This window comes from Vigna umbellata, chromosome 2 (genome assembly GCF_029865625.1).
Source record: "Vigna umbellata cultivar VRB3 chromosome 2, Vumbellata_1.0, whole genome shotgun sequence".
Taxonomy (NCBI): Eukaryota; Viridiplantae; Streptophyta; class Magnoliopsida; order Fabales; family Fabaceae; genus Vigna; species Vigna umbellata.
Window position 1 is genome coordinate 50,820,667 of NC_142166.1, and position 25,295 is coordinate 50,845,961.

Genomic DNA, 25,295 nt, shown 5'->3' on the forward strand with positions numbered 1-25,295 from the left:
GTATGAGTAAGATATTAGTTGAGTAATAATACTTTTATCTTCAAAGTCTTTTATAATATGTTTTGTGACTTTAAGCATTAATATTTTTCTCGTAAAAATAACTATTGAAATTCATTCACACACAATTACTTTAAACAAAATTATAATTTAATTATTTAATAAAAAATTTAGGTTCAAAATATTGTCCAACACACCTACCCAATACCCACAAGTTGACTCGTTTAATATCCTTTTTAAATCTAAGTTTCATCAACTCAAACAAACAATACAACATCACAACTCACATTTTAACATGATATAAACCTACTTATGATCATAGTCTCCTTTTTCAATTCTACTTTTCAATTTTATATAATAACTTTTTTTTTTGTTGAAGATTTTATCACAAATTATGATAGACTCGACAACTCGATACAAACTCAGTAGTTTGACATCATAATCTGATTGACATCATAATCATAAGTTTTTTTTTTTTTTTTTATGTTCTTTCTTCTTCTTCTCTCCAGGTAGCATGGTATCTCATGATGGTATCAAAACTCTTTCTTATTGTACCTCTGATTATCTTTTTTTCTTCGTATTTTTTTTATCATTTGTTTTTCTTATTTGTTTTCGACTGTCGAACTTAACACAATTTGTTTCCGACTGTTGAGCTTAACACAATCAGATTATAAGGTCAAATTACGGAGTTTGTGCCGAGCTATCGAGCTTATCAAATTATTCTAGTTCACAGTCTGTTGTACAAATCATTCATCACATTTTATCATTCACACCATATTTCATTTTCTCCTCTCTTTTTTTATTCAATTCATCAATAGTCTACCTGCATTATAATTTCTCAGTATTCATCATTTAATGTTAATATCATTGTTCTCCTTTTATAGATTCATAACAATAATCAATTACATCACAATACCCAATATTTCCATATTTTTTATCCCATCTAATCAATTCACTTGCACACACATTCAAATACATTCCAACATTCAAAACCTCCAAATTTAATTTCAAAGTAGACTTAACATTTCCAGAAAATGAACAATTTAATCAAATCATTTTTTGTAATTAAAACCTTAAAATGATTTTAACAATTTAATCAAATCATTTTTTTAATTAAAACCTTCAAATGATTTGTTCCCTTACTTGAAAGATGGAATCCACCAACAATACCATCACCACAATACTTAAGTTTGATCTATATACACAAGATTCTTAATCGTTATTAGATTTTCGGTTGGATTGTATGAAAATTAAAGTGGTTTCTAAAAAAAATATATTGTACTCACTTAGAATAAATTGATTCAAACATATTGTAGAACTCCTTGTAGATTTTTTCTATTGCTTCAATTCTTAAAAAAGATGATGAAGAGTATTGGATCTTAGTAGAAAAGAGGGAAGGAAGAGCTTTTGAAACTGACACACACACACCATTTAAAAAATCTTAGAAGCATTTTGTTTTCATATTTGTCTTTGGTAATTATTGAAGCTTTGTAATTCCTGTAGGAGAATTTGAGTGCTGGAGTATGTTAAGTATATTCCTGTATCCTCATCGCCAATGGTTGTGCAGTTTTTAGGTAGCTTTACCATAAAGCATCATTTGATTGAGAAACATATAGAGATGAGTAGATTTGACTGAAAGGGAGTAGTTGCCTTACCACACTATTGTCTGCGTGTTGTTTAAGAGAAGTAAATAATGATCTAAGTCATCATATCTTGGTGCTAAGTTCAATGTTTGGTTTGCTATTATAGTTGATTGTTTTGTTTAGTGTTGTAATTTGTTCTGGAATACTACGGTTTCCAGCTTCAATGTGCTAAAATTGGTCCAACAGGATGAAGTTCAGTTGTTTTATAATGAGAAAAGGTGAAAAATATGGTTTGAAGAAAGGCCCAGAAGTGATGTGGGCTTTTGTTATGGTGAGAATTGTTGGGCTTTGATATGGTATTATTAGAGTAGATGATTGTGAAAAGTGAAGGGTTAATGATTAGTTTGGAAGTGAGAGAGAGAGAAGAAGGTAGCATGTGAAGTATGTCAGGTGGATAAGCTTTAAACGAGAAGAGGCCATGCACATGCATACTAGCTTTTATGATTCACTTGCCACGGTTTCTTCTCTTTATAATGGACGAAGTATTTGACGAAACAACAATGTTGTGGCTGGCTTTGTTGGATCCCATGTGACAGTGGGCACCACCACACCTACGCACTTGCCATAAATTCTCTCTCCATACTTTCTCTTCTCTTCCAACACTCTCTTCGCGTCGAAGTATAGATATCATTTTGAGCGAAAGACTAGATATCAACGAGTGATCTGATAGCCGATGAAACAATATGTCTAACAAACAATAAATATTGTTCGAATAACTCTGATATCACGTAAAAAAAATAGATTTTGAACCTAACTCAATTCAAAAGATCAGCTTGTAACATGAGATTTATATCAACTTATATATTATAAATTAGCCTTTATATCTAGTGATCGTGAAACTTTCACTTATTGTCTCTCTGAAAAAAGAAAATGCAAATCTCCAATCTTCAGTTTTTCATTCATTCTCCACTCCTATCTACTCACAATCAAACCAACCTTGCGTCCTTCTCTCATGATTGGAACACTCTGCTTCCACTCACATCATAATCCTACCAAAAATTATGGATCAACCTTATCTATCAGACCAACTGATTAACCAAATAATTTACCATTCTCACTGTTTTATGCACCAAAACAAAAGATATAGCAGCTATTTGTGTGGTAAAAACTTGTGGACCAAACTTGTCCCATATACCCAATAACTAATCATTTTTTCTCTCTTTGATGTGATATCATGTTCACGCAAGTGTATGGCCATGAGAAAACGTACGTACGTGCCATCTAGTTATAGACAGTGGTTAAATAGATTTTTTCTTAATCACTATATGATTGGATAATCATACTGTTTTTGCTTTAAGATCGCCGGTTTTAAATATTTAGCTTTTTCAAGTTAAGTTAGGTAAAGTTATTATGGATAACATGCTCTGTGTTTCGATTTTCAACGCAATTGTAACGGACTTGAATTCGAAATCATTATTTATACTAAACATGTTTGTCTCGGTTTATACTTGTATTTGGTGATCAATTATTTGTGATTTGACAAGTGAATAGCAAGATTTGAAATGTGAAATTGCTAACGAATAAAATACCAGTCCTTGTTTTTCCGTGTCTTTTGTCAAAAATATGGTTGTTCTTTCAAAACGCTGCCAATGGAAATTCGTGAACTCACATACAAATGAAAGGATTGGACACCAAACATGTTGCTATCTTTTGAGAATTCTTTCGAAGGAAATAATTATACCGAAAAAAGTAGTATTTGAATTAATATTTTAAGTTTATTTTGTCCTTTTAAAAATAAGGTCAAACACAATTTTACAAAGTAAAATAAATTGATTTTTTTACCGAGGCTAATTAAATTTATTTTTTTATATATAAATAGGCTACAGTGTTTGTCAAATATTGTTGACAATAACATTGCTCAAACATATATTAAGAGCTTTTTGAAAAATAGGTTTGTCGCATAACAACGCAGACAAATAGTTTGTATATTTAAATCAAATGTTTTAAAATTACATTTATCACAAACCGCTCTGAGAAACAGATAACGAAACTAGTCGAGTAAGTCTTTATTAAGTGTTTTAACTTTCGTTTAAATATCAATTAGAATAAATGTTCATTGCGATTGAAAAGATGGGACATATTTTAGTAAAATGAATTGGATTTATGGGGAAATTTAATTCATTATATTTGATGGTTTCGAAATTAGAAGTCTTTGTTTTAAGAGATGATGAAGGGTCTATTTCTTGGAAGTTAGAAAGTGTCACGATAAGTTAAAGAGTCTATTTGTTAAGAAAAATAATACTTTTAATTATTATTCATCAACCAGTGATAATAGACCATTTGATTTCGTTGAAAACAATACCCTTTTATAAAGATTGCTATAATTAAAAATTACTAGTATAAATGATGATTTCGAATATATAAAAAAAAAGTTATTGGTGTAGAACATTTTATATATAAGCCAAAATTGGGAGAAAAATGTGGTTGTGTGAGGGTAGGTTATGGTTGGAAGTGTGGGGGAAAGAAAGTAGAGGGGTTGGATGAATGAGGGACATGAGTGGGTGATCATAAATTATTTAATAAATAATTTAACACATAAGATCGGGGTGGTTGGACCAATGTTTTTGTTTTTAATCAAAAAGGACCTTTTATTCAGATAGATCATTGTCTAAATTTCGATTACAATTACGGTGTTTCATCAAAATTATATCTAAAATCCTGTTTTTAAAACAGTTTTCTCCTGTATTAATGTTTTCGAAATTAATAGAAAGTTTTTGTGTAATTTAAAAAAGTGTAATTTCACAAGATCTAAAGGATTCTCGACCTAATTTATTTTAATATATATATATATATATATATATATATATATATATATATATATATATATTCAAATTTCACATTCCGTTTAAATATAATTCATAATAAAAAAATGTTTTTCTTGTTTTATTATTTTAATAACTACTTTTTGAATTAAAATAATTACTCATTATAAAAAAATTATTTACTCTTTTATTATTTTATAGTAACCATTTTTTAAAATTTAAATAATTACTTCTAATATAAAAAATTATCTACACAATATTAGTTACAATATTTTTTATTTCAATAACTATGATTTGTTTTATCTATAATTATATACATATTTTATTTTTTAATTACTATTTTAAAAATTTTAATAATTTATAGATATTTAAAAATGTATATACACAAACGCGATAACACCTACGTTAATATATATAATGGCGGAGCTTAGTTAGCGCTTAAGGAGATCTTGTCCCGTTCCTCAAAATTTGTTTTTACATTGCTTAATAAAATATGTAATATAATCTTATTGTTGTTGTAAAGTATGAATATTAAAAAAATGGTTTTGTTATATATAAAACTTAAATTATTATTGAATTGTAAAATATGAATAAAGATGATAATATTTATCCTCACTTATTTACTCACTTGCTTATTTAGTATTATTTAATAGTTGTAACTAAGTTGCCAGTACTATATTAAGTAGAAAATTAGTTAAAACTTTAATTTCAATATTTTATTATTAACACTCTTAATTATTTAAATTTTAAAAATTTATCAATCTTTGACAAGAATAATAATTGTATTTTAAAATAAGTTCTTATGTAAGCATTTAAATTTATTGTGTGAAAAATTTATAAGCTGTGGTCGAGATTATTATATCCTTCTTGGTGTACATTATCTTGCTCCTTAGTTAAGATTTGCATTAAAATAACGAGAAGATTAATATTGGGATTAGTAAATCCTAAGAATCCTTAGACTAGGTTTAACATATCTCACCTAAGGATTCAAGAAATTATATATAAAAAAAACAATAAATACTAAGAATGTGACAATCTTGAAAATTAAAAACAAAGAAAGAAGATTATTTTGTGAGGACATCTCAATCTTTTGCAAGGAGAAAACTAATTTTATATTCAATATATACATAAATAATAGAAGTAATGAATGCTCAACAATAAAAAAAATATATGTTATTATGTATTTATATTATTTTTTTAATAACTTTTTGCATTATGGATGTTGATTATGTATTTATATTAATTTTAATACGTATTTAATTATCTAATGAATGATCTAAATATTCATCTACATGCAAGAAAACACTTAAAGACTTTATGAGATTATTAAATAAATGTGTATTAGGTGTTCTCGTTTGATATATTACTCAATTATTTGATAAAAACTACTTTAGATGTTTTATTTAAGATATATTTATATATCATTAAATAGAAATTTTGAAGATTCGATTTTAAAAATGATTGTAGTTTTACCATAAAACTTATTGGTGCTAAATGAAAAAGGTGTAGAAGATGGAGCTGATAATGAGTCCAAGGTTGTCCATGTTAAGGTGGAATATGATAATGCTTTTTATTATAAATGAATTGTGTTGTATTGTATGGCACAACACCCATGTGCTCCTACGAATCAAAAAGTCAAGCCACGTGGCAAGCCAAGACAAAATAGCGATCAATGAGCTTCTCGCTTCTTTATTACGTTAGAGTCGAATGTCTATAGATACAAATATAGAATCTAAATGCCATGTGATGTTTCTCTCACTGTCTCCAAAAATAAATTTTCAATGTAATTTTCTTTTTTAATTTTTGCTTAGAATATGATTTATTATTTTCCATTTTCTTTTACATCATTGATAGATCAGATATACCATACTCAGAATACTATTTATTTTCTACAGATTTCTCACCATGATAACTTTTCTACTCATATTTTTCTTATAGATTTATTTATTCTACCAAAATAATAATTTTAGACATGAAAAAAAGTTTATTATTTTATCTAGACATAAAATTAAAAAAAATAAAGGAAATTTATTATTTATCCAATCCAGTAATTTAAAAAAAAAATTTCGATTAAAGAAAATATAATTCTCAAAATAAAAAATTTGCTAATATTTTCTCTTGTTATGGGAAGATAACGTAATAGATTTGATTATTACATTTCGTTTGAAAGTAAATATTCATTACAACTTCATTATAACGCTCAATTTATATGAAATATTTTGTCGTCTTTATTTTAATAGATATACTTGTATTAATGTTCATATTATTCAAAAATTAAAAAAAAACAAAATTCACACAAAATATATAATATTATCAACTATTAAATATTAAAAAAATACGCACTTACTTATCTGTAACTCAAATATTAAAAAAAAAATACAATGTTATAAATATTTAAAATAAGAATATCAAATAACAATTATATAAATATCAAATAGTTATAGTTTTTTTTTTAAATAATGAAATTAAAAATAAAAAATAATCTAAATTTTATCTAATAAATTAAATATGTTTTAAGAATTTAAAATAAAAATGAATATAAATATTGGAACATGATTTGAAAAATATATAATACATACCTATCGATGTTTCTAAACTCAATTTAAAAAATTAAATATTACCTATACCCAGTTAATATAACAAATTTTAACAAAATCATAATAAATTCAAATAATCCCATAACATATCCTCAATATGTAGGCAGAGAAATAAATCCTTTACCGATACATCTTAGCTGGAAAATACTCAAATACATTTTATGTTTTTCAATTTAAAAAGTATAAACAAAATAACATAAAACTAGGCTTCAATCTTAATATTTTGAGATAACAATAAGGAATCGTGTAACAAAATATAACTTAAATAGTTTCAAAAGTGAAGGTTATAAAATTATACTGCACAAGTACAACAAAAATTTATATGTAAACACAATATAGATTTTTTATTATTTGAGTTCGATGTGTTGAAAATTTTAAAATAAAAACCAAATTAGTGAGATGAGTTAACCCTTTATTCTTCATAATTTATCAAAAAAAAAAAAACTTATATATGGTTACATGAAAAAATGTCAACCTTTCAAGTGCAGAGTGTATGGATTAAATTTAATACACTTGGTACACTTGTAAAAGGGAATCAAAATAAATTTTAATCTATTTATAATCGATTCACTTGGGTGAGACTAATTTAAATGACTCGCTAAATTTAATAAAGAAAGTGTAATTTTAGATAAAAATAAATACACAGTGTAATAAATGTTTGTCTTGTTTATGAAAAAAAATATATCAAACATTAATTCTTCCACTGTTTGTCTTGTTTTTCAATATTTTTGATTTTTTTTTATAAAATATATATTAAAAGTGACGAATTTGTTGTATATTTATCTTATCAAAATTTCAATGTTATATAAAATTGATGAAAAAAACACTTACACAATAATTTTTTACATGTTTTTAAATATTTTTAAGGCTTATATTTTATCTAAATTTTTTATTTTATCATTTAGAAGTTAAAGAATTAGCAAACAGTTAATATATATTTTTGTTAGGATTTTTCTATTTTTTTAAAATGTATTCAGTTTAATTCAGACCAATATTTACGAGACTCAGTAGAGTTTATTATACAGATTTAGGTGGTTAAACCCAATAATCAGTTTTAACCACTTGATATTGGTACTTTTGTGCTACTGTAGTATATCATTTCAAAATTTGTTAAACTTCAATTGAAACTTTAGTTTAACGGATAAACTAAGGATAAACCTGAGTCTATATGATTTACAATTATAATATATTAACGTTAATTATAAATATAATTAAATTGAAAAAAGTAAGATAAATATAACATTTTACATGATTTCTTAAATTTTAATTTCGTTACCATCATTTTATACCAAAAAATTTATCAACTATTAAGTATATCTTTTACTTGTCTATATATGCTAAAAGAAAGCCTTTAATTATGCGTTCTCATTTTTTTTGGTAAAATAAAGTAGTAAGATAGGTAAAGGATAGTCAAACTTATATATAAGGTTGGACTTCCCCACAGTACATTAAAGATGTATCATTAGTTGGTTAAATGGATATTTATGATTTGATTTTGTTTACATATATTAACCACAAATAACACGATTGAATTACGAAAAATGATTGAACATAAACATAAAGACATCATTCAATAATTAATTGCACTGAAAATATAAAAAAAATATTTTTTTTAAAACGGAACTACAAAATAACATAATTTTTTATAAAAAGTAATTTAATTTTTTAAGTATAATATAATACGGATAACTATAATTTAATTTTTCTCTAGATTTTCACTTTACATAAAATCTCGTTTAATCAATAATATTCAAAGTATCTATCGTGATTAGATAATGTCCCAATCCGTGTCAGGAAAAAAACAATTATAGTTTCATATTTCTTTGGAAACACAGAGAAATGAAATTAACTAAGGCTTCGTGGACCCACGTTGCCATAAACAATGGTTGGTTTATAACCTCTTGATTTGAAACGAGTGCTGAAACTTTCTATTAGGTAGATGCCAAATTATGATACTCATCAAGACCTTCGGATCTGTGGAGAGGCATGGGAGCTTTTCAATGAAAGACAATGGAGTGATGGTATATTTAGAAAGATTGTGTTTTAAACTATTAAAAATATAAAATTTTGAAAATATTCGGTAATAAGATACGAGACCTACAAAATGTATAAGTTTAAACGAACTTTAACCAATACAAACATTGTGATTTAAATAAAAGAATAATTCTATTAACTGCAACGGTATTTCTTTTTTTCTATTCCTAGATTCTAACAGGAACTTCCATTTACATACAGCTGCATCGTAAAAGTTGAGAAAAAGGATACCGAATGAGAAACTCTAAAACCTAGAAGTTAAATTATAGACAAGTTTATCTCGATTAAGTTACGTGCATATCAAGTAAAACACATTATCATCGCTTAATTAAATAATGATTATGATCACAACAGATTTAAATTAACCATGCACTGTAACAACGACAGCATATTCCTATCTCGATTGATAATTTAAAATCTAGGTTTTGATTTTTATTTATTTTTTCTGCAGAACAATTTTTTAATGAGAAACGCTCGAAACACAATGACAGATTAAACTAAATGTGAAAAAAAATATAGAAACTATAATTAATTTTTTTATGAGGAATATTTCGTTGTGGATGCAACTCCCATAGTAATTTTTAGTCAAATTATGATCGCTTAGTCTATGCATTAATCAAACTATAACTTACACTCTAAAAAACAGTGCGAATTCCAGACTTAATTCTAAAAATAGCTTGAAGAAGAATTTAGGTAAAACCATGAAGAAATTCAGGAGGGATGGATTCCATTAAAAGCTCTTATTCCACACGAAAGAAAAAAAAATGAAAAAAAAAATCTGTATTTTCTTAAAAGAGAAAATAAGAAAAACCAAAAAGAATGGAAGAATTACTGGAGTATAAAGGTAAGGGGACCACAACACGCTGGATGTTAATGGTAGTGGTAATGGTCCTATATATCCTAATCCTAATCAACTGCGAGAAGGGCAAAATCGTCTTTCTCCACATTTCAAACGGAAGAGTGTTCAAAAACTTAAATTGTACATAATATAGTTATATTATATCGTATTATAAAATATGAAATGAGTATATAAAAAGGTGACACCATAAAAAGTAAAAGAAAATAAAAAATAAAGAGAGTGATCCATTTTATTTGGGTAGGTGAACGAGAACGGAGATGAAGTGATGCAAAGAAAGAAACGGAACGCGGACTCCAAGGCAAAAACATAAGGCAGATTTAAGGAGGGAGTTGAGGTCCGTATATTTTAAGCTTATTACTTTTCTCTCTCTCTATTTCCATTTTCCAATACGGTAACCAACCGCAACACAAAGCTCTCTTGTTTTGTTCCTTTCCCAGACTGAGCCATGGGCAAATCTACCTCCTGCTTCAAGCTAATCACTTGCGGTGGCGATGCGGCCGATAAGGACGACTACCACCAAGTCTCCGAGGTAATTGCTTCCTCAATTCAGTTTAACCACTCTAACTGTCTTTCGCACCATCTCATTTTCTCTCTGCATGTTTGATCTCATCTTCTTTCTCTTTCTCTTCTCCAATTGACGTGCTAGGGCTCTCTTCTGCATCGGCATTCATCAATCACTACATTCGCCTTCCATTTCTTTCCCTCATTTCCTTCTTTTTTTGTTTTCCTTTTTTATAGCTTATTAAAAGCCTCCACAATATAGTCTGATGCGGTTTTTCCATCATTTACTTTCCTTTTTCGTTTGTCCTTCTCGTCATTCTCAGTTTCATGATTACGGTTGGATGTTGAGGGAGCTGCACGTGTTCTCTGTTGATTATTGCAATTATTGTGCTCACTTTTTTAAGTTTATTTTCCTTAATGTAGAAATTTTTGTTTGCATCGAACTCATTGCATTGCCAATGCATGGGAACGATCCAGATACTGTATGCGTTAACTGATTCTTTTAAATCCGGGGTCTAACAACCTCCTTAGGATTTTTACATTTTACGTTTTTGATATCGAGTTACTATCAACGTTATTTTTAGATCTGTGCTTCTTGGTTCGTTGTGTTTTCTCTGGATGAAGTGTATTCATTGCACATGTAACTTCAAATAGCTGCACATTGCTTTCTAGTAAATTTCTTTGAGTCGGTGAAAGATTCATACAAAGGCCTTTAGCTGTTGGAATTATCAATAAGAGTGCAGCAGGTCTTAGATGCATGATGCATTAATCGTGAGATCATTGAAACGAAATTCATTTAGGATATTTTGATAAATTTAGTTCATCTAATATCCGTTTCCTGTCGTGTTTTGTGACTAATGATATCTGTCATATGGAAAATTGTCTGTATTTCTCTTTGTTTTCGTTTTTTTAATTCCACTGTGTAACTGATTAAAAGCTGGATTTTAAGAAAACACTGTAGAAGTCTGTTTCACGAGCTCACTTTTCTTTTGCAAAATTGCAAGAGTTCTGCATCTGAACAAGATGGATCTTTCGTGATTGAAGCATCATTCCATTTCAATCTTACATTTGAGACACATCATCAATGTAGTTTTGAATAAATTAGAAGAAAAAAAACAAAATATACATATTTTAACTTGCTTAGAGGAAAAATATTCTTTGTAACTTGCTGTAGTTTCCACTTCTAAGTTCCGTACTAAAACTTTTTGAAAGCTGAAATTAAAAGGAGTACCATAAAAACTTTTGAATACCAGAATTTACTTTTGTGAAGTTAGAACAGTTAATATTTGATTGCATTTCAAACAGCGTGGTTCTGTTATGACTGAATAACCTTCCATTTTGGCCATATGTCTTGGGCAAGGAATATGGGAAATAGTTTATAGTTTTGAATAAACATGTATTAGAAAATGCTTATTCTAGCTTACCAATAATCAGCAATCCCATCCTATTTATATTGCGCTATTTGTAACCGAAGGGTGAGATGTAAACATCTTCGTACGGAATCTCTTTTAGTGCTAAATGTAGGATCAGAATCACGTTCCTGGCTTCTTGCATATAATTCATGCTGGAAAACAATAAATTCCCATAAATACTCTTGTGGAGGATGTTTGGCCGAAATATAATTATATTGAGCATTTCTACTTTCTACTTTCTTGCTAGCAGTAAGAAGAAACTGAGTTTATGTATTCTTGCTAGTGTTACATGCATGGCTCCACGTTTGTTTTTCACATTTTTTAAAAATATCATTCCAGATCAAGGAGTCTAATGATAAACGTGGTTGGAGTTTTCGCAAGAAATCTGCAAGGCATCGTGTGCTTAGCAATACTGTGATAGCAGAGGCTCCATCTTCGACAAATAAGGAAAGTGCAGAATGTACTAATTTTAATTTTCAACCACTTTCTGAACCTAATGTTGTCGAGAAGGTTTACACAACAAATTGCTCTGATGAGAAGCCCCAGTTATCCTCTTTTGAAAACTCACAAGTAGTGGAAACAAATGTAATTGAAACTGAGAGGAAGGTGGATGTGAATCCACCAGAGTCTGATGTCATCGTCATCCAGGCAGCTATTAGGGGGTTATTGGTATGTGTACCTTTGGAAATCTTGCTAATCCAGAACATTGAAAGAAGGAACTGTTTTAACTTCCTTTTCTGTGTATTGTTCTCGTTGCTTTCAGGCTCAGAGGGAACTGCTACAGCGTAAGAAAGTAGTGAAGTTGCAAGCTGCCATTCGTGGGCACTTGGTCCGGAGGCATGCTCTGGGAACCCTGCGTTGTGCTCAATCCATAATCAAAATGCAGGTCCTTGTGCGAACTCGTCGTGCTCAGCAGTCACAACTGGAAAATCATTTAATTCACAAGGATGGCGAAAAGGATTCCTCAGAAATTTTGGTATTGTTATTTCAAAATTGAAATTAGTGATTGGCAATTGATTTGTCCTCTGTCTAATAAGTTTGATGGTTATTGCCCAGTTGTTACTTGTTTAAGTTTGCTTGAACTTGGGAAATGTTTAGCCCATAGAATTTTCCCTCCGTAATACGTTAAGCATTCAATACGATTACAGGAAATATGGAATACAGGATCTCTGTTTCATTGTTTAATAGTTGAAGGTTTTCTTTTTTTTGGTTATTTGGAAGAGCATCATATGATCTGTAGTATCATTAATTGATATGCTGGAAACCTTGCTCTAAGTATGACCATTTATTTTTACCTTTGTTTAGGGAAATGAAAATCTGATGACCAAATCTAATGTGAATTACACTTCCATTGAGAAGCTGCTTAGCAATAGGTTTGCAAGTCAGGTATGCTGAAGATGGATATGTTTGTTCCCTACTTCGCAGTTCCTATATTTGTTAATATCTCACTAAATCTCTTCCCATCCTTTATTTTTTTTACATTCAAGCTGATGGAATCAACACCAAAGAACAAACCTATCCATGTCAAGTGTGATCCTTCTAAAGCCGATTCTGCTTGGAAATGGTTGGAAAGGTGGATGTCCATATCATCAAAAGATATTGCAGATTGCAATGAAACTAGTTCTCTAACAGAACACTCAAAGGAAAGCAAGGATAGCGCTCCTGTGTTTCAATTTGAAACGGGTATTCCATCTGAACCCTTTCCCCCAGCCACTGACTCAATACCCACTGTTGAGGATTCACCTCTGCCATCTGAGGATGAAGAAAAGTCAATTACTTATGACGCTAATAACTTTGAGTTCCAAGCAAGCTGCTCCGCACCATCTATTGTAAAAGATGACTTGGAACAGGTTCCTGCTGAAGAAAAAACTGCATATGATGCCAAAGTTACCTTAGCTGATACCAATTCCTTCCAAAATGACAATTCAGCATCAGATGCAAGTGCCCCATCAGAGTTTTACTCTCTTCACAAGGGACCTGAAATTGCCCCATCATCAGAACACAGTTCTGTTCATGGGGAGCCTGAAATTACCCCACCACCAGAGCATACTTCTTTTTATCAGAAGCCTGAAATTGACAGTGAGCAGAACAAACGATCCGTGAAAAGATTTGCTTCAGAGCAACTAGAGTCTGAAGGCAAGAAAACTGTGAATGGATCAAAAAAGGTCAGTAATCCTGCATTTATTGCTGCACAGTCAAAATTTGAAGAGCTGAGTTCAATAGCAAATTCAGGCAGGACAAACAATTTGTCCTACCAAGATTCAGCAGTTGAATCACAAGGAGACACCTCTTCTGTTGGCAATGACAGTGCATATAAATCGAAAGAGTTTGCATTTGAAAATCCTGCTCTTTATCTTTCTAGGCTTGCTGGTTCTGATTGTGGCACTGAACTCTCCATTTCTTCAACACTTGATTCACCTGACATATCAGAGCCTGGTATAATGGAAAATGAACGAGATGCCAAAGATTTGGTGGAAGGGATTGGTAATCTTGAGAACACAATAAACCGTGATGATGAGGCCAATGTTTCATCTGCCATCCCAGCTTCTAATGTAGCTACTTCTGTTTTGGATCAGTCGGAGGTTGTTGATGACATTAGTGGCAATTTGGGTCCCTCTGTGGTGGCTGTGGACTCTGGAGAGCCTGCTATTAGTAATATTGAGAAAAATGCATCTGATCTGCAGAGAGAACCAGCAGAGGCTGGTCTGCAAGATTTAAGATCATCTCCAGAAGCATCACCTAGAAGCCATTTGACTGTTCCCGAATCACAAGGAACCCCTTCAAGCCAAGTGTCTGTGCAAACTAAAGAGAACAAAGCCAACAAGAATAGATCTGGCAATAAACGTCGGAGCCTACCCTTAAGTAACAAATCTCCTTCTACTCCAAATCAAGATTCGGGATCAAGAGGCAGTAGGGAGCAACTACCTAAAGATCAGCAGAACGGAAAGAGGCGCACTTCCTTTGGCTCAGTAAAGCCTGATCACATTGATCAAGAACCTAGAGATAATAATACTAGCAACAATTCTGTTCCCCATTTCATGCAAGCTACAGAATCTGCTAAGGCCAAGATTAATGCAAATAACTCGCCAAGATCAAGCCCAGATGTGCATGAACGGGACGTTGAAGTTAAGAAGAGGCTTTCCTTACCTGGTGCCGCTGGTAGACAAGGATCTCCACGTATCCAGCGATCAACATCTAAGGCACAGCAGACTGCCAAAGGGAACAATGTAAATCCTCCTCAAGGTAAACTTTAGAGTATAAGTAACTTCTTTTGCTAGGATTTTGAAGCTTGAATCTTCTTGTTATCAGGAATGGATCATCCGTTTTGTCTTCATTGAATAGTGTTTTCTATCAATTTAGTTTGTACGTGTAAGGGTTGTTGCTAGTAAAATTATGATTAATTGATAAGCCGTTATCTTGGCAGTCTATTGCATTGTTATGGCTGTTTGACATGCTAGTAATGGATAACTTTTTCTTTGTGTGTGTGTGTGGGGACAAGCTTCAATCAATCAGGGCTGGGCACTTTCCAAGAATCCAGCCTATGTTTACAGATTATATCTGGGATTTGGTTTGTCAAAAGTTAATATTTATATTACTTAAATTGTGTTTCTGACCATTGGGTTGTTTGGGGCGGGGTGAACTAGAATGTGAGAGACTTTTTTTTATCAGTTTCTTTTCGAAGTTTGTTTTATAAGTAATGTTGGAAATACCACCACATTTTTTAGGCCCAACTGCCACTGGAGGCATATGGTTAGGGAGATTTTAAGCATAGTTTCCATATTAATGAAAGAATGTTGTTTTAACTTCTTAGGCCAGCATGCTTGTGAATATATCACTGCTGCTCTACCTCTAAGATATTTGTAATGTATGGCTGTCTCTGATCCCTTGTGCTTTCTTTGCCTCACCTTCTTATAGTTAGTCAGAATAATCCTGGTTATTGAGTTAAACATATTGGGTGTCCAGTGTCCGCCCTTTCTTGTGGAGAACATAGATTTTGTCATGAAGAGAAGAGAAAAAAAAATCTGGTTTTTAAGCTGTACTACTTACCACTTGCTTTCTGATTCTTCCAGAGAGAAAATGGCTGAGGTGAATTGATGGCGGAAGTGTGCTGACAAGCTTCTACGATGATTCATTTGTTAATTCTCTTTGAAGCATAGCTGCTCCGTTTACATGCTTTTCTTTTTCTTCTCTTTAAATATTTCTTGACACTTTGCATTCTTTGCCTCCCTTTTCTGCTTCCCCAAATTTGAAGGTGCTCAGTTTGGTTGTGACTGCTGGGAACATTCATTTGTAAAAGTGAGTGAGGCTTATATATGTTATGTACATTGTTTGTTGCTCTGGTTATGGTTATTATTGTGCCATACCTGTGAGGCGCACGCGATTTGTAAGTTTCAGAGTTCAAACTTATGAAATATTTTTATGTTTGTTGAATTTATTATTGTTTTGATTTTGACCAACTGAAGGATTATAGTAGCCATTACTCATCGTTATCGAAATAAGCTGAATATCATCCAGATTTTTTCCCCTTTTTCTTGTGACCTGAGAACTCTTTTGAAAAAACTGAAGTGAAGGATAAAAAGAGCCAAAACTCAGCTGTAATATGCCAAAGCCTTGTTAGCCCGATTCTTTTGGAATTAGCAAAAAGCAAACTACTATTATGGCGGAATTGAGAAACTTCTGACTGAACTGAAAGTGTTTTGGAATTTTTCATAAGTAGAGCTGTCAATTTTTCTTGGATGATTTAGATGTCAACGAACTAACTACAAAAACAAAAAATTACGAGCGGTTGGATACTGATAAAAAGAGTTGGAAATGAGATTATATTTATGAAGTTTTCTAATTGAAAAATAATAATTGATGATAAAAAGTATTTAAATAAGCTTTCTTTTATCAGTGTGAAAATTAAAGGAACTAACTATAAGCAAACTACAGAAATTTGATAAGCACCAAGCCAGTTAACACTGAAATTTGATAAGCACCAAGGTCAGAACAAAAGTTCATTGTGCTTACGTAATTTTTTTAAAAAAGCTGTTGCTACAAAAGTTATTATTTATATAAAATAATAAAAATATAAGTATATAAGCACACAAGATAAGGTTTAACAAATGAAGTTTTCTCATTGTCGTTAGAGTTGTTCAAGTAAGTTAAAACCTCAAATCAATCTAACTCGTTATAATTATAAATTTCAGTCAAGTTGGTTTTAAAAAATTGCAAATTTTGATATGAACTCAAATTCAACCTGGCAATTAAAAACTTGACTCACCCAAAGTTAAATTATTGGCAAGTTGGATTGGCTCACCGATCCGTAATAAAAGAAAAGGTAAAAAAAATTAGATTACACAATTTAAAAATAAAATAAAATAATGTATACATAGAAGTGGGAGAATAAACATATGAGATGCAGGAAGAAACTGCCTTAATAAAGTCATAGGCCTGATTTAAGCCTTATTGGTAACAGGCCCCATAAAACTTTTATGTTTCATACCCGTTTTTTTAAATATAAATTTATTGTTATTAATTTTCCCACTAAATAACCTTCTTGGTGGTAGTTAATTTTCAAATTCCCATGAAAAACACACCGCCGGCTTATTGTAGGTAATTCAAGTGTGAATCCAAGTCTCACATTTAATAGAAATAATATAATAAAGTAGATCAGTATTTAAAGGTGAAAGACTCATTAACTCATTATCTTAAAGTTTTGGATAGAGACTTATATAGTTGGCTCATATGTTATTGGTGTTTGTGTAATCCATATGGAACCTCGTCCTCAGTAGATCCAACACTTCTCTAGAAACACCCTCTAATAAATCTTCTACAAGTTAATTTTTATATTTTCATAACTAAACTTTCTAATGTCTATTCATAATTTTTTCTTCTAGAATTATGTTTCTGAAACTATATAAAAAGACTTTTGGAATATCTTTTCTAGAATGTGTAACAAATACATTTTAGGAGCATAGTAATGAGAAAAATATGTGGATAGGCTTCAGACGTTTAATTTGAAATGTACAAATAGACTTTTCAAGATTACTTTTTGAAAGCCAACTTTTTAAACAGTTTCACAATTTGAATTCCGAAAGAAAATCCACCAAAGAAAACAAACTCACGTTTCGAAGAATAATTTGTCATATTATAGAAAAATATTTATTTACATTTTAAACGTGTTAAATAATATAACAAACTTAAATAATAAATTAAAATATAAATTAACACGTAAAAAAATAGATTGTGATTAAATTGAAATATGTATTATTTTTTAAAATTTAAAAATTAAATTATAATAAATTTGGATTTTACGTTAAAGTTGGAATATCTATTAATTTTTTAAGTTTAAAGATCGAACTAGTTTAAAGTTTTAAAACTAAAATATTATATGTTAAAAAAAGGCCTTAGTTTGACAAGAAAAAATAGTCGGCCAAGGAAATAATTCTTAACCATGTGTAAAAGAGGGCTCAAACTTTGTGATTAAGAGTATAACTTATATTTGTTTAAAAGGAATAATGAGTTATTAAAATTAATGATATACAATCAATCACCCAAACTTTCAGGTTTTAAATTGTTAATTATTGTTAATAAAATCATTACAAAATACAAGTTAATTATTAGTATGAATTGGATATATAATGTTAACTTAGTGGAAAATAGCGAGAGACGTGGTGACAGTTTGTATAACCTTTAAAAGTAAATAAATGTAATTAGAATAGTTTATGTTTAAAATTAAATACAAATTAAAATTAAAAAAGTTCTCCCGTTTATATTGAAATTACATAAATATATTGAAAAGTATCTTTTATATATACAAATTATTGGTAATTTTATCAAACATTTAGAATTTAATAAAGCTAACGTAATACGATGTTTTTTGTTAAAATGTAGCTGAGTTAAGATTAATCTGGCTTGTGAGGAGAGAGTGGGTATGTGGAAGAAATGAGAAAATAATTAAGGAGAAAATGTGTAATTATTTTACATAGAGAAAGAAAGAGAATGATAATTGAAAAAATGAGGAAAAATAATAAGAGAAAAAGTTGGGGGTGATAATTGTGGCTGTATATTCCAATTTGCAAGTTGTGTGATTCGGTGAGATTTGGGTGAGTGACGATAATTTGGGGTTTCGAGCTTTAAGGAAAAGGGCAACCTGGGAAAGAAAGAAAGAGAGAAAGAAGTTCTGAGCATGTGAAGAGCGAAGAACTGCGATAGATGGATAGATAGAGAGAGAGGTGGGTGTGTGTGTATGCGTGTGCGTGACGGTGAGGGCCCTTCGAAGATATAAATAGCTTTCTCTGGTTAGGGTTTACTCTCCAATCTATTCTTCCATACTCACACACATTTCCATCCAAGAAGTTTAACGATCCATTCCCTAATTATGCGCCGATTGCAAAAATCAAAAAGAGTTTCATGGGCCTCCGATTTAGATCTTTGTCAGGTAAAATTATCTGCCCAATCCCGAATCGATCCCTTCCTTCCTTCCCATGCTTAACATCCGATACTCGCTACTCTTGTAAACCTTTTTTTTTTTTTTTTTGTAATTTATGCCTTTTTGTCTTCCATTAATCTCGCTCTGTGTTCTTCTCTCTGTTCGTACTCCGTAATCTACCTTTCCTGGATTCCTATTACAATCTGATCGCTCTTGTTTCCTTCTATCTGAGAATCGAGGGTTTTACCTTTCGAAGTCGAAGTTAACACAGATGCAGTGTAATGTTGCCAGACAAGGAAAGGGATAACCCTAATTGAAATTGTAAACCCTGGAGGACTCTCTCTCTCTCTCTCTCTCTCTCTCTCTCTCTCTCTCTCTCTAACTTGTTTTCAATGAAAGTTGAGTCATCATGGATTAAATTTCTATAAAATGGGATTTTAAATGATTGAAGAAGAAATGAAGAAAGAGGAAGGTAATCTGTTTCAGAATACGAAAGGAACTAAAGTGAAATAGCTCATTTGAAATTCCTAATAAGGTCTGGGCTGTCCTGCTTCTTCATTCAGTTGAAGTTACTGGTAAGGTCGTCAGGCAATGACAGAAACATCATTTGATAACTGGTTACAGTATGAGTATGATCGGGCTTTGTTTGTTCTGCCTGAGAATTGAGGGTGTAACCTTTCAAAGTCGCAGTGTAGTTCTGACAGGGGAAGGAATGGCTCTAATTAAAATTATAAATCTTCAAGGATTTTCTTCCTGATTAACTGGCCATAGATTAAGATGCCTGTAAAATAGGCTGTAAGTCATGGGAGAAGAAAAATGAAAGTAAGGTTTTGTTCCAAAATACAAAGGAACTTAAGAACCATGATAAGCTGCAGGCTGTTTTGTTTCTTTATTCACTTGAAGCTACTGGTAAGTTGAGAGGTAATCAGCCAATGCAAGAAAGATCATTTGAGAAAATGAGTCTTGACATGTGATTTTAAATGTTGATACGAGACTCTGGCAAGTGCATCTTTGACTATGGCTGCCATTTGCAATCTTATAGACAGTAGGAGACTGACGTGCAAGAACAAATAATTACTAACTTTTGCTTGAAGTGCTCTATTAAAACTCCTGAAGAAGGCAATAATGAAATTAGTAAAATTCATCTACCAATATTTTCTGACAGAAATACATTATGTATGTATATATGTATATATACTGTCCAAATTTGCCTCCACCAGGATTACCTCAAATTCCTTCGGCTTGATGACTAAATGTGATTTGTGAACTGTTTGTATGTTTTAAAAAATTAGAATTATTATGTGAGATATTATTGCTCGAATGTTTAGGTTCAGTTTTATGGAATGCATTATGATGTGGAGTTGATGTTTGTTGTTGTGTGATTAGAAAAAGCTGTTAATAGCCTACTGCAATCTGGAGTTTAATGCATAGTTACATGGAAGACTTCATGTGTAGGGAATGAAACATCAGCAATTTACTACTATGTTAAATTCTATTTGAAACATAGTTTATTGTTGGAGAATGAATGCCCTTGTATCAGCTAATCAGTCAATTTCTTGTTTTTCACCCTTACGTGCAATTTTTTTTGAAGATTTCCACTTATACTTTCTTTTTCATAGTGTATTACCATCAATATTTCATATAGGAAAAAACCCCGTTGGCTCAGGACTCCTGAAGAGAGGACATTAGTAGGTCTTTCTAGATGCCTATATGCTTTCCACATACTTAAAGGAAAATTTTCCATAATTGGATCACATCTGAAAATGCTTTAACAGTTTGAAATATATGTCCAATTATGTGTTACTGCAATTGCACATAATATTTCCAGACATTTCTTATTTGCTTAAGTGGAAAAAGGAATCCATTCTTCCTTGTAATTTATATTTCTTTGAAGAAGGAATCCATTCTTCCTTGTAATTTATATTTCTTTGAGATGTATCCTGTGGATGTTAACTTGTATGCTTATGCTTTCTGTCTGTAACTATGGATTAGTTGATTTCTTTGTGGTCTATAATTTTCTTATTTGCCGTAATTCTTTCTATAAAAGAAGATAGTACTAACTCCAAAGTGACGCATTGATCTGTCCAACTATTTTTTTTTGTGACGTTGTTTTTATTATTATGATTAAAATAATTCTGCATAATCCTTATATCTGCACTTTTCACTTCCTTTTTTGTTCAAATTAATTTTTTGTTCATAGATTATTTGTGGTTGCAAGTGTGTCCGTGAGTCCCTGGAGAGTTTAAAAAAATAGCAGACTTTTTGTTTCTTCACTGCTATTACTATTTACAATGGACTCTTTTTCGTTGACCAATCTGAATTGGTAGAGTTCTGCAGCTTAGACGTCTTTGTTGTCTTTTGCTCTAAAATTTTTTTATTTTTCTGTTTGAAAGGAGACTAAAAGCAAGACCTCAGCCACTTCCAACCTGGGATGGCCAAGTCATAGTGATATTTTCTCGAGATGTACTGCTGGTGCAATCAGAGGAAAAGGTGACAGGTTTTTGGTTGGCCAGCCTATGAACTCAGATAACACCTTTCAGAGTGTGATTGTATAAGTTCTATGTGGTCTTTGCAATCCAAATCCGAGATGAAGAGGTGGAAAGATCTAGTCCAAATCTTTTATTTTTTGTGATCAGGGATCATAATCTGGTTTCACTCCAAGTATCAGTCTGTGCACATTGGACATGGAAAGAAGGCCAGACTCACTTGTGGGCAGATATTTTTGTGTATCCAGTTTCAATGAGACGCATCAGTATCTTGCCTAGTGCTATGGCGAGATTGTAACTTGTGTTTTTATTAATAGTGTTTCCATCAAGGGTGGGGTATTCTGGATGCAGTTATTCCTTGAGTCTACAGTAGGCTGTGAAAATCTTAAAGAATACTAAGGAATTGAAGATATTGGATCATGGCCTTTCATGTACCTATTGGATGAAAATACGATTTATATAATTTGAAAGGGAATATGCTTCTAATATGATTGAAACTACTCTGAGTGCTAGTGCATCTATTAGTTTCATCAGTATATTTTAGCTAGCTGTGTTGATTTTTATGTGACAACAGTTCACATTGTATCATCGATGACTGTACTTGGATGAAATATTTCATGAATGGCTTGATTGTGTGTTTATAATGATTAATGTTGATTTTTTGGATGTGATAAGTGTAAGTGATCATTATGTCAGTTTGAGGGAGTTTTAATTTATCATATTTTGTGCGGTATTTAGTTTTTTCATGTTGAGTTTTGTACTCAATAAGTTCATTTTGGATGATCTTATGTATTCGCCTCAAGGTTAAGATGATTTTCTTTGTTCTTAATTATTTGTATTTAATAATCGCTTACTTGAGGTTATATATAGTGGATAGTATTAATAGTTAGTTACTGAAGAATATTCTGCCTGATTATTGGATATATGAATAAATGTCAGAAGAGTGCCAAAAGGCAAAAGACTAATACTTTTTCATCGAACAGGTTAGGCTATTTTTATCAGAAGAATCCCCTTCGCAGGTTGGATTAAATTCTCAAGATCACCTCCAAGCTAAGGCATCATTGCAGTTCCCTGCAGGTGGACCAGGTTCCGATGACATTCTGCCTCCTGGATTTGAGGGAACTCATACTTCAAGTCAGTTTGAGATTAAGCCATCTCAAATACCAGTTATTAAGTGGATTACTCCTCCAAAGGTAGTTTTGTTTTAGTTCTCTATTAAGCATTTTTCCTCTGTAATTTTCAGTATTATCTATATGTCCAAATAGGTGAAAGAAAAGTAAGAAAAAAATGGCTATATCCATGAGTTTGTCTTCATTATTACATCTCTTTTAGTCAATTTGTGATTCTCCCAGATTGTGCTAAATCTCGAATGGCAAGTAGTGTCTGGGGAAGAAAGCAAAGAGGTAGAGGATCAACGTCAGAGGGAGATGAGAGTACTTGAAGCTATTTATCCTCGCACATCATCCATTCCTCCAAAGTTTGTGTCTCTTCCGTGCCATGTACTGTAATTTTTCTTTGTATCCATATTTTGTCATATAAGATTTTTTCTCCCCTGCATGCAGCCCTTCTGTTTCAGTGGATGTTGAAGATTCAAATTACATGGATGTTCAACCTGTACTGATACCAATAACGGCAATTGAAGATGACGATGCAGCAGCAGATACATTATCGGATTCCTTGGAACCAGTTGATGCTTCACAATCTCTTGAATTACCTCCCGGTATGTTGAAGAATTCAAACTCTGCCACAAGTACGCAATTTGCTCGTGGTCTGACATCTGATGTATCTGCTGCATCTATTGCTTTAACTAACATTGTGAGGAGCAACGAACATGGGAAATTGATTGACCATGAATTACTTAATAATATTCTCAGCAATCCAGAAGTGATTGAGAAATTGGTTAGAGATTATGGACCTACTAATAGTTCGCAATATGTACATAATGTGGGGTCGTCCTGTGCGGTTTTTTCAAATCCTCCTATTCCTGTTAATCAAGGAGAAACCGCTACACCTTCATCGATTGCTTTTTCAGCCACTTCTTCCTATACACCATCTACCGGAGGTCAGGTGGCACCTGTTTCTACCCAATGGCTTCCTAGGCCTGCAACCAGTTCAGCTATTGTTTCTTCTCCTGTTGAGGTTCCTGCTGCGAAAGATGTTAACTACTATAAGAGTTTAATTCAGCAACATGGAGGAGATAAACAAGAAACACTGCCATATTCCAGTAAACGTCAGATTCATCAGCCAGTAACAAGTTATGAGCCAACATACAATCAAAGAGCTAAAGTGTCAAAACCAAAGATAATGAAGCCTTGTATCTTTTTCAACAGTTCTAGAGGATGTCGAAATGGAGCTAACTGTGCCTACCAGCATGACGCGTCATTTCAGCCACGAGGTAATACCGTGGCGGGGATACAAAGTTCAAAGAGAATGAAAATGGATCATGAGATTAGCAGTTAAATGAACTCTGTTGATTGGTGGTGTCGATTGCCGTTTAATGTCATGGTGACGGCTGAATGCAGGTTCATATGCTTTTTGATGTGATCCAATTAGCCTTTAATTTGATGAGCAATTGTGAGCCTTGTTTGCAACTAGTTTCAAAAGCTACATGTATAATTTTTTAATGAAAGGCTCTTCGTTTTCTTCCCTTGTTTTGAGAATTTGCCAAATTTACTACTTTTCTTGGTCAATCTTCCGATGATTGTATTTTAAGATGAAGACTGATTACAGGCACCACCAGCTGGATGATGTCTTTTTCCTTTTTCTTTTCTTTACTTTCTGGCAATATAATTTACATTTTTGTGGAATTTAATCTGCCTTGACGTTATCATTGGCCATAAGGTGAAGGATACAACTTTTTTGCTCAATATGGACATGAAATCGCCAATTTAAGATTAGAAATTGTAGTTAGCAACAAATGTCATAAAAACATAATTCATGGATTGTGGAATATTTTTATGAATGGGGCATTTGGTTTGTTAAAATATTTTATTTTTATTTATTGTTTTGATTTTCAATATGTTAAGATTTATAAATTTCTGTTTGGTTTTTTACATTTTATTTTCAGTTTCTTGTTTGACGCTCCACTTATCCTATGTCGTAAAAGAGAGTGACATCACATCGACAAGCCATCTGTCTGGATGACACTAATGCTGTTGAATGGATCATTGTTGTTTACAATTGCAATATCTTTTCCTTATTTTCAGCTTTTGTTAAAATTATTTAAAAATTATTTTTTAATTTTTGTTTGAAATTATAATCAATTCATAATAAGTACTTGCAAATTTTATTTTTTAAATTGATTTAATAAGATTAAATTAATTTAAAATTTACTTCTTAATATATAATATAATATAAAAATTAGATTATAGTCTATTTTAAAAAAATTTAATATATATATTATATACATAAAAGGATTAGAAAATGTAACTTAACAATAATATATTTAAATGAAAGAAAAACCAATCAATTAATGATCAAATAAATGTTTTCACTCGCTTAACTTTATTTACATTAATTTAATTATTACACAAGCTAAAATACATATGTTTATTGCATAAAATAATTTAATTTTAAAAATGTATAACTTT

At 31.2% G+C, this 25,295-nt stretch overlaps 2 protein-coding genes across 3 annotated transcripts; both read left to right on the plus strand.

The window, feature by feature from the left end:
- The first annotated feature begins 10,196 nt into the window (after positions 1-10,196).
- Positions 10,197-16,236, plus strand: IQD32 (IQ-domain 32). Of its 2 annotated transcripts, XM_088107382.1 has the most exons (7): positions 10,197-10,226; positions 10,330-10,421; positions 12,145-12,474; positions 12,569-12,781; positions 13,111-13,191; positions 13,293-15,048; positions 15,876-16,236. In XM_088107382.1, the coding sequence occupies exons 2-7, from the start codon at positions 10,338-10,340 to the stop codon at positions 15,893-15,895; spliced, it is 2,484 nt and encodes an 827-aa protein (XP_087963508.1). In that variant the 5' UTR covers positions 10,197-10,226; positions 10,330-10,337; the 3' UTR covers positions 15,896-16,236. The 2 variants fall into 2 exon arrangements, with proteins under 2 accessions (XP_087963508.1, XP_047155785.2); XM_047299829.2 differs by lacking the exon at positions 10,197-10,226 and having other exon boundaries at positions 10,265-10,421.
- A 2,575-nt stretch (positions 16,237-18,811) lies between these two features.
- Positions 18,812-24,352, plus strand: LOC124826877 (Zinc finger C-x8-C-x5-C-x3-H type family protein). Its single transcript, XM_047299825.2, has 4 exons — positions 18,812-19,228; positions 22,689-22,898; positions 23,058-23,182; positions 23,268-24,352. The coding sequence occupies exons 1-4, from the start codon at positions 19,169-19,171 to the stop codon at positions 24,163-24,165; spliced, it is 1,293 nt and encodes a 430-aa protein (XP_047155781.1). The 5' UTR covers positions 18,812-19,168; the 3' UTR covers positions 24,166-24,352.
- Positions 24,353-25,295: the final 943 nt, after the last annotated feature.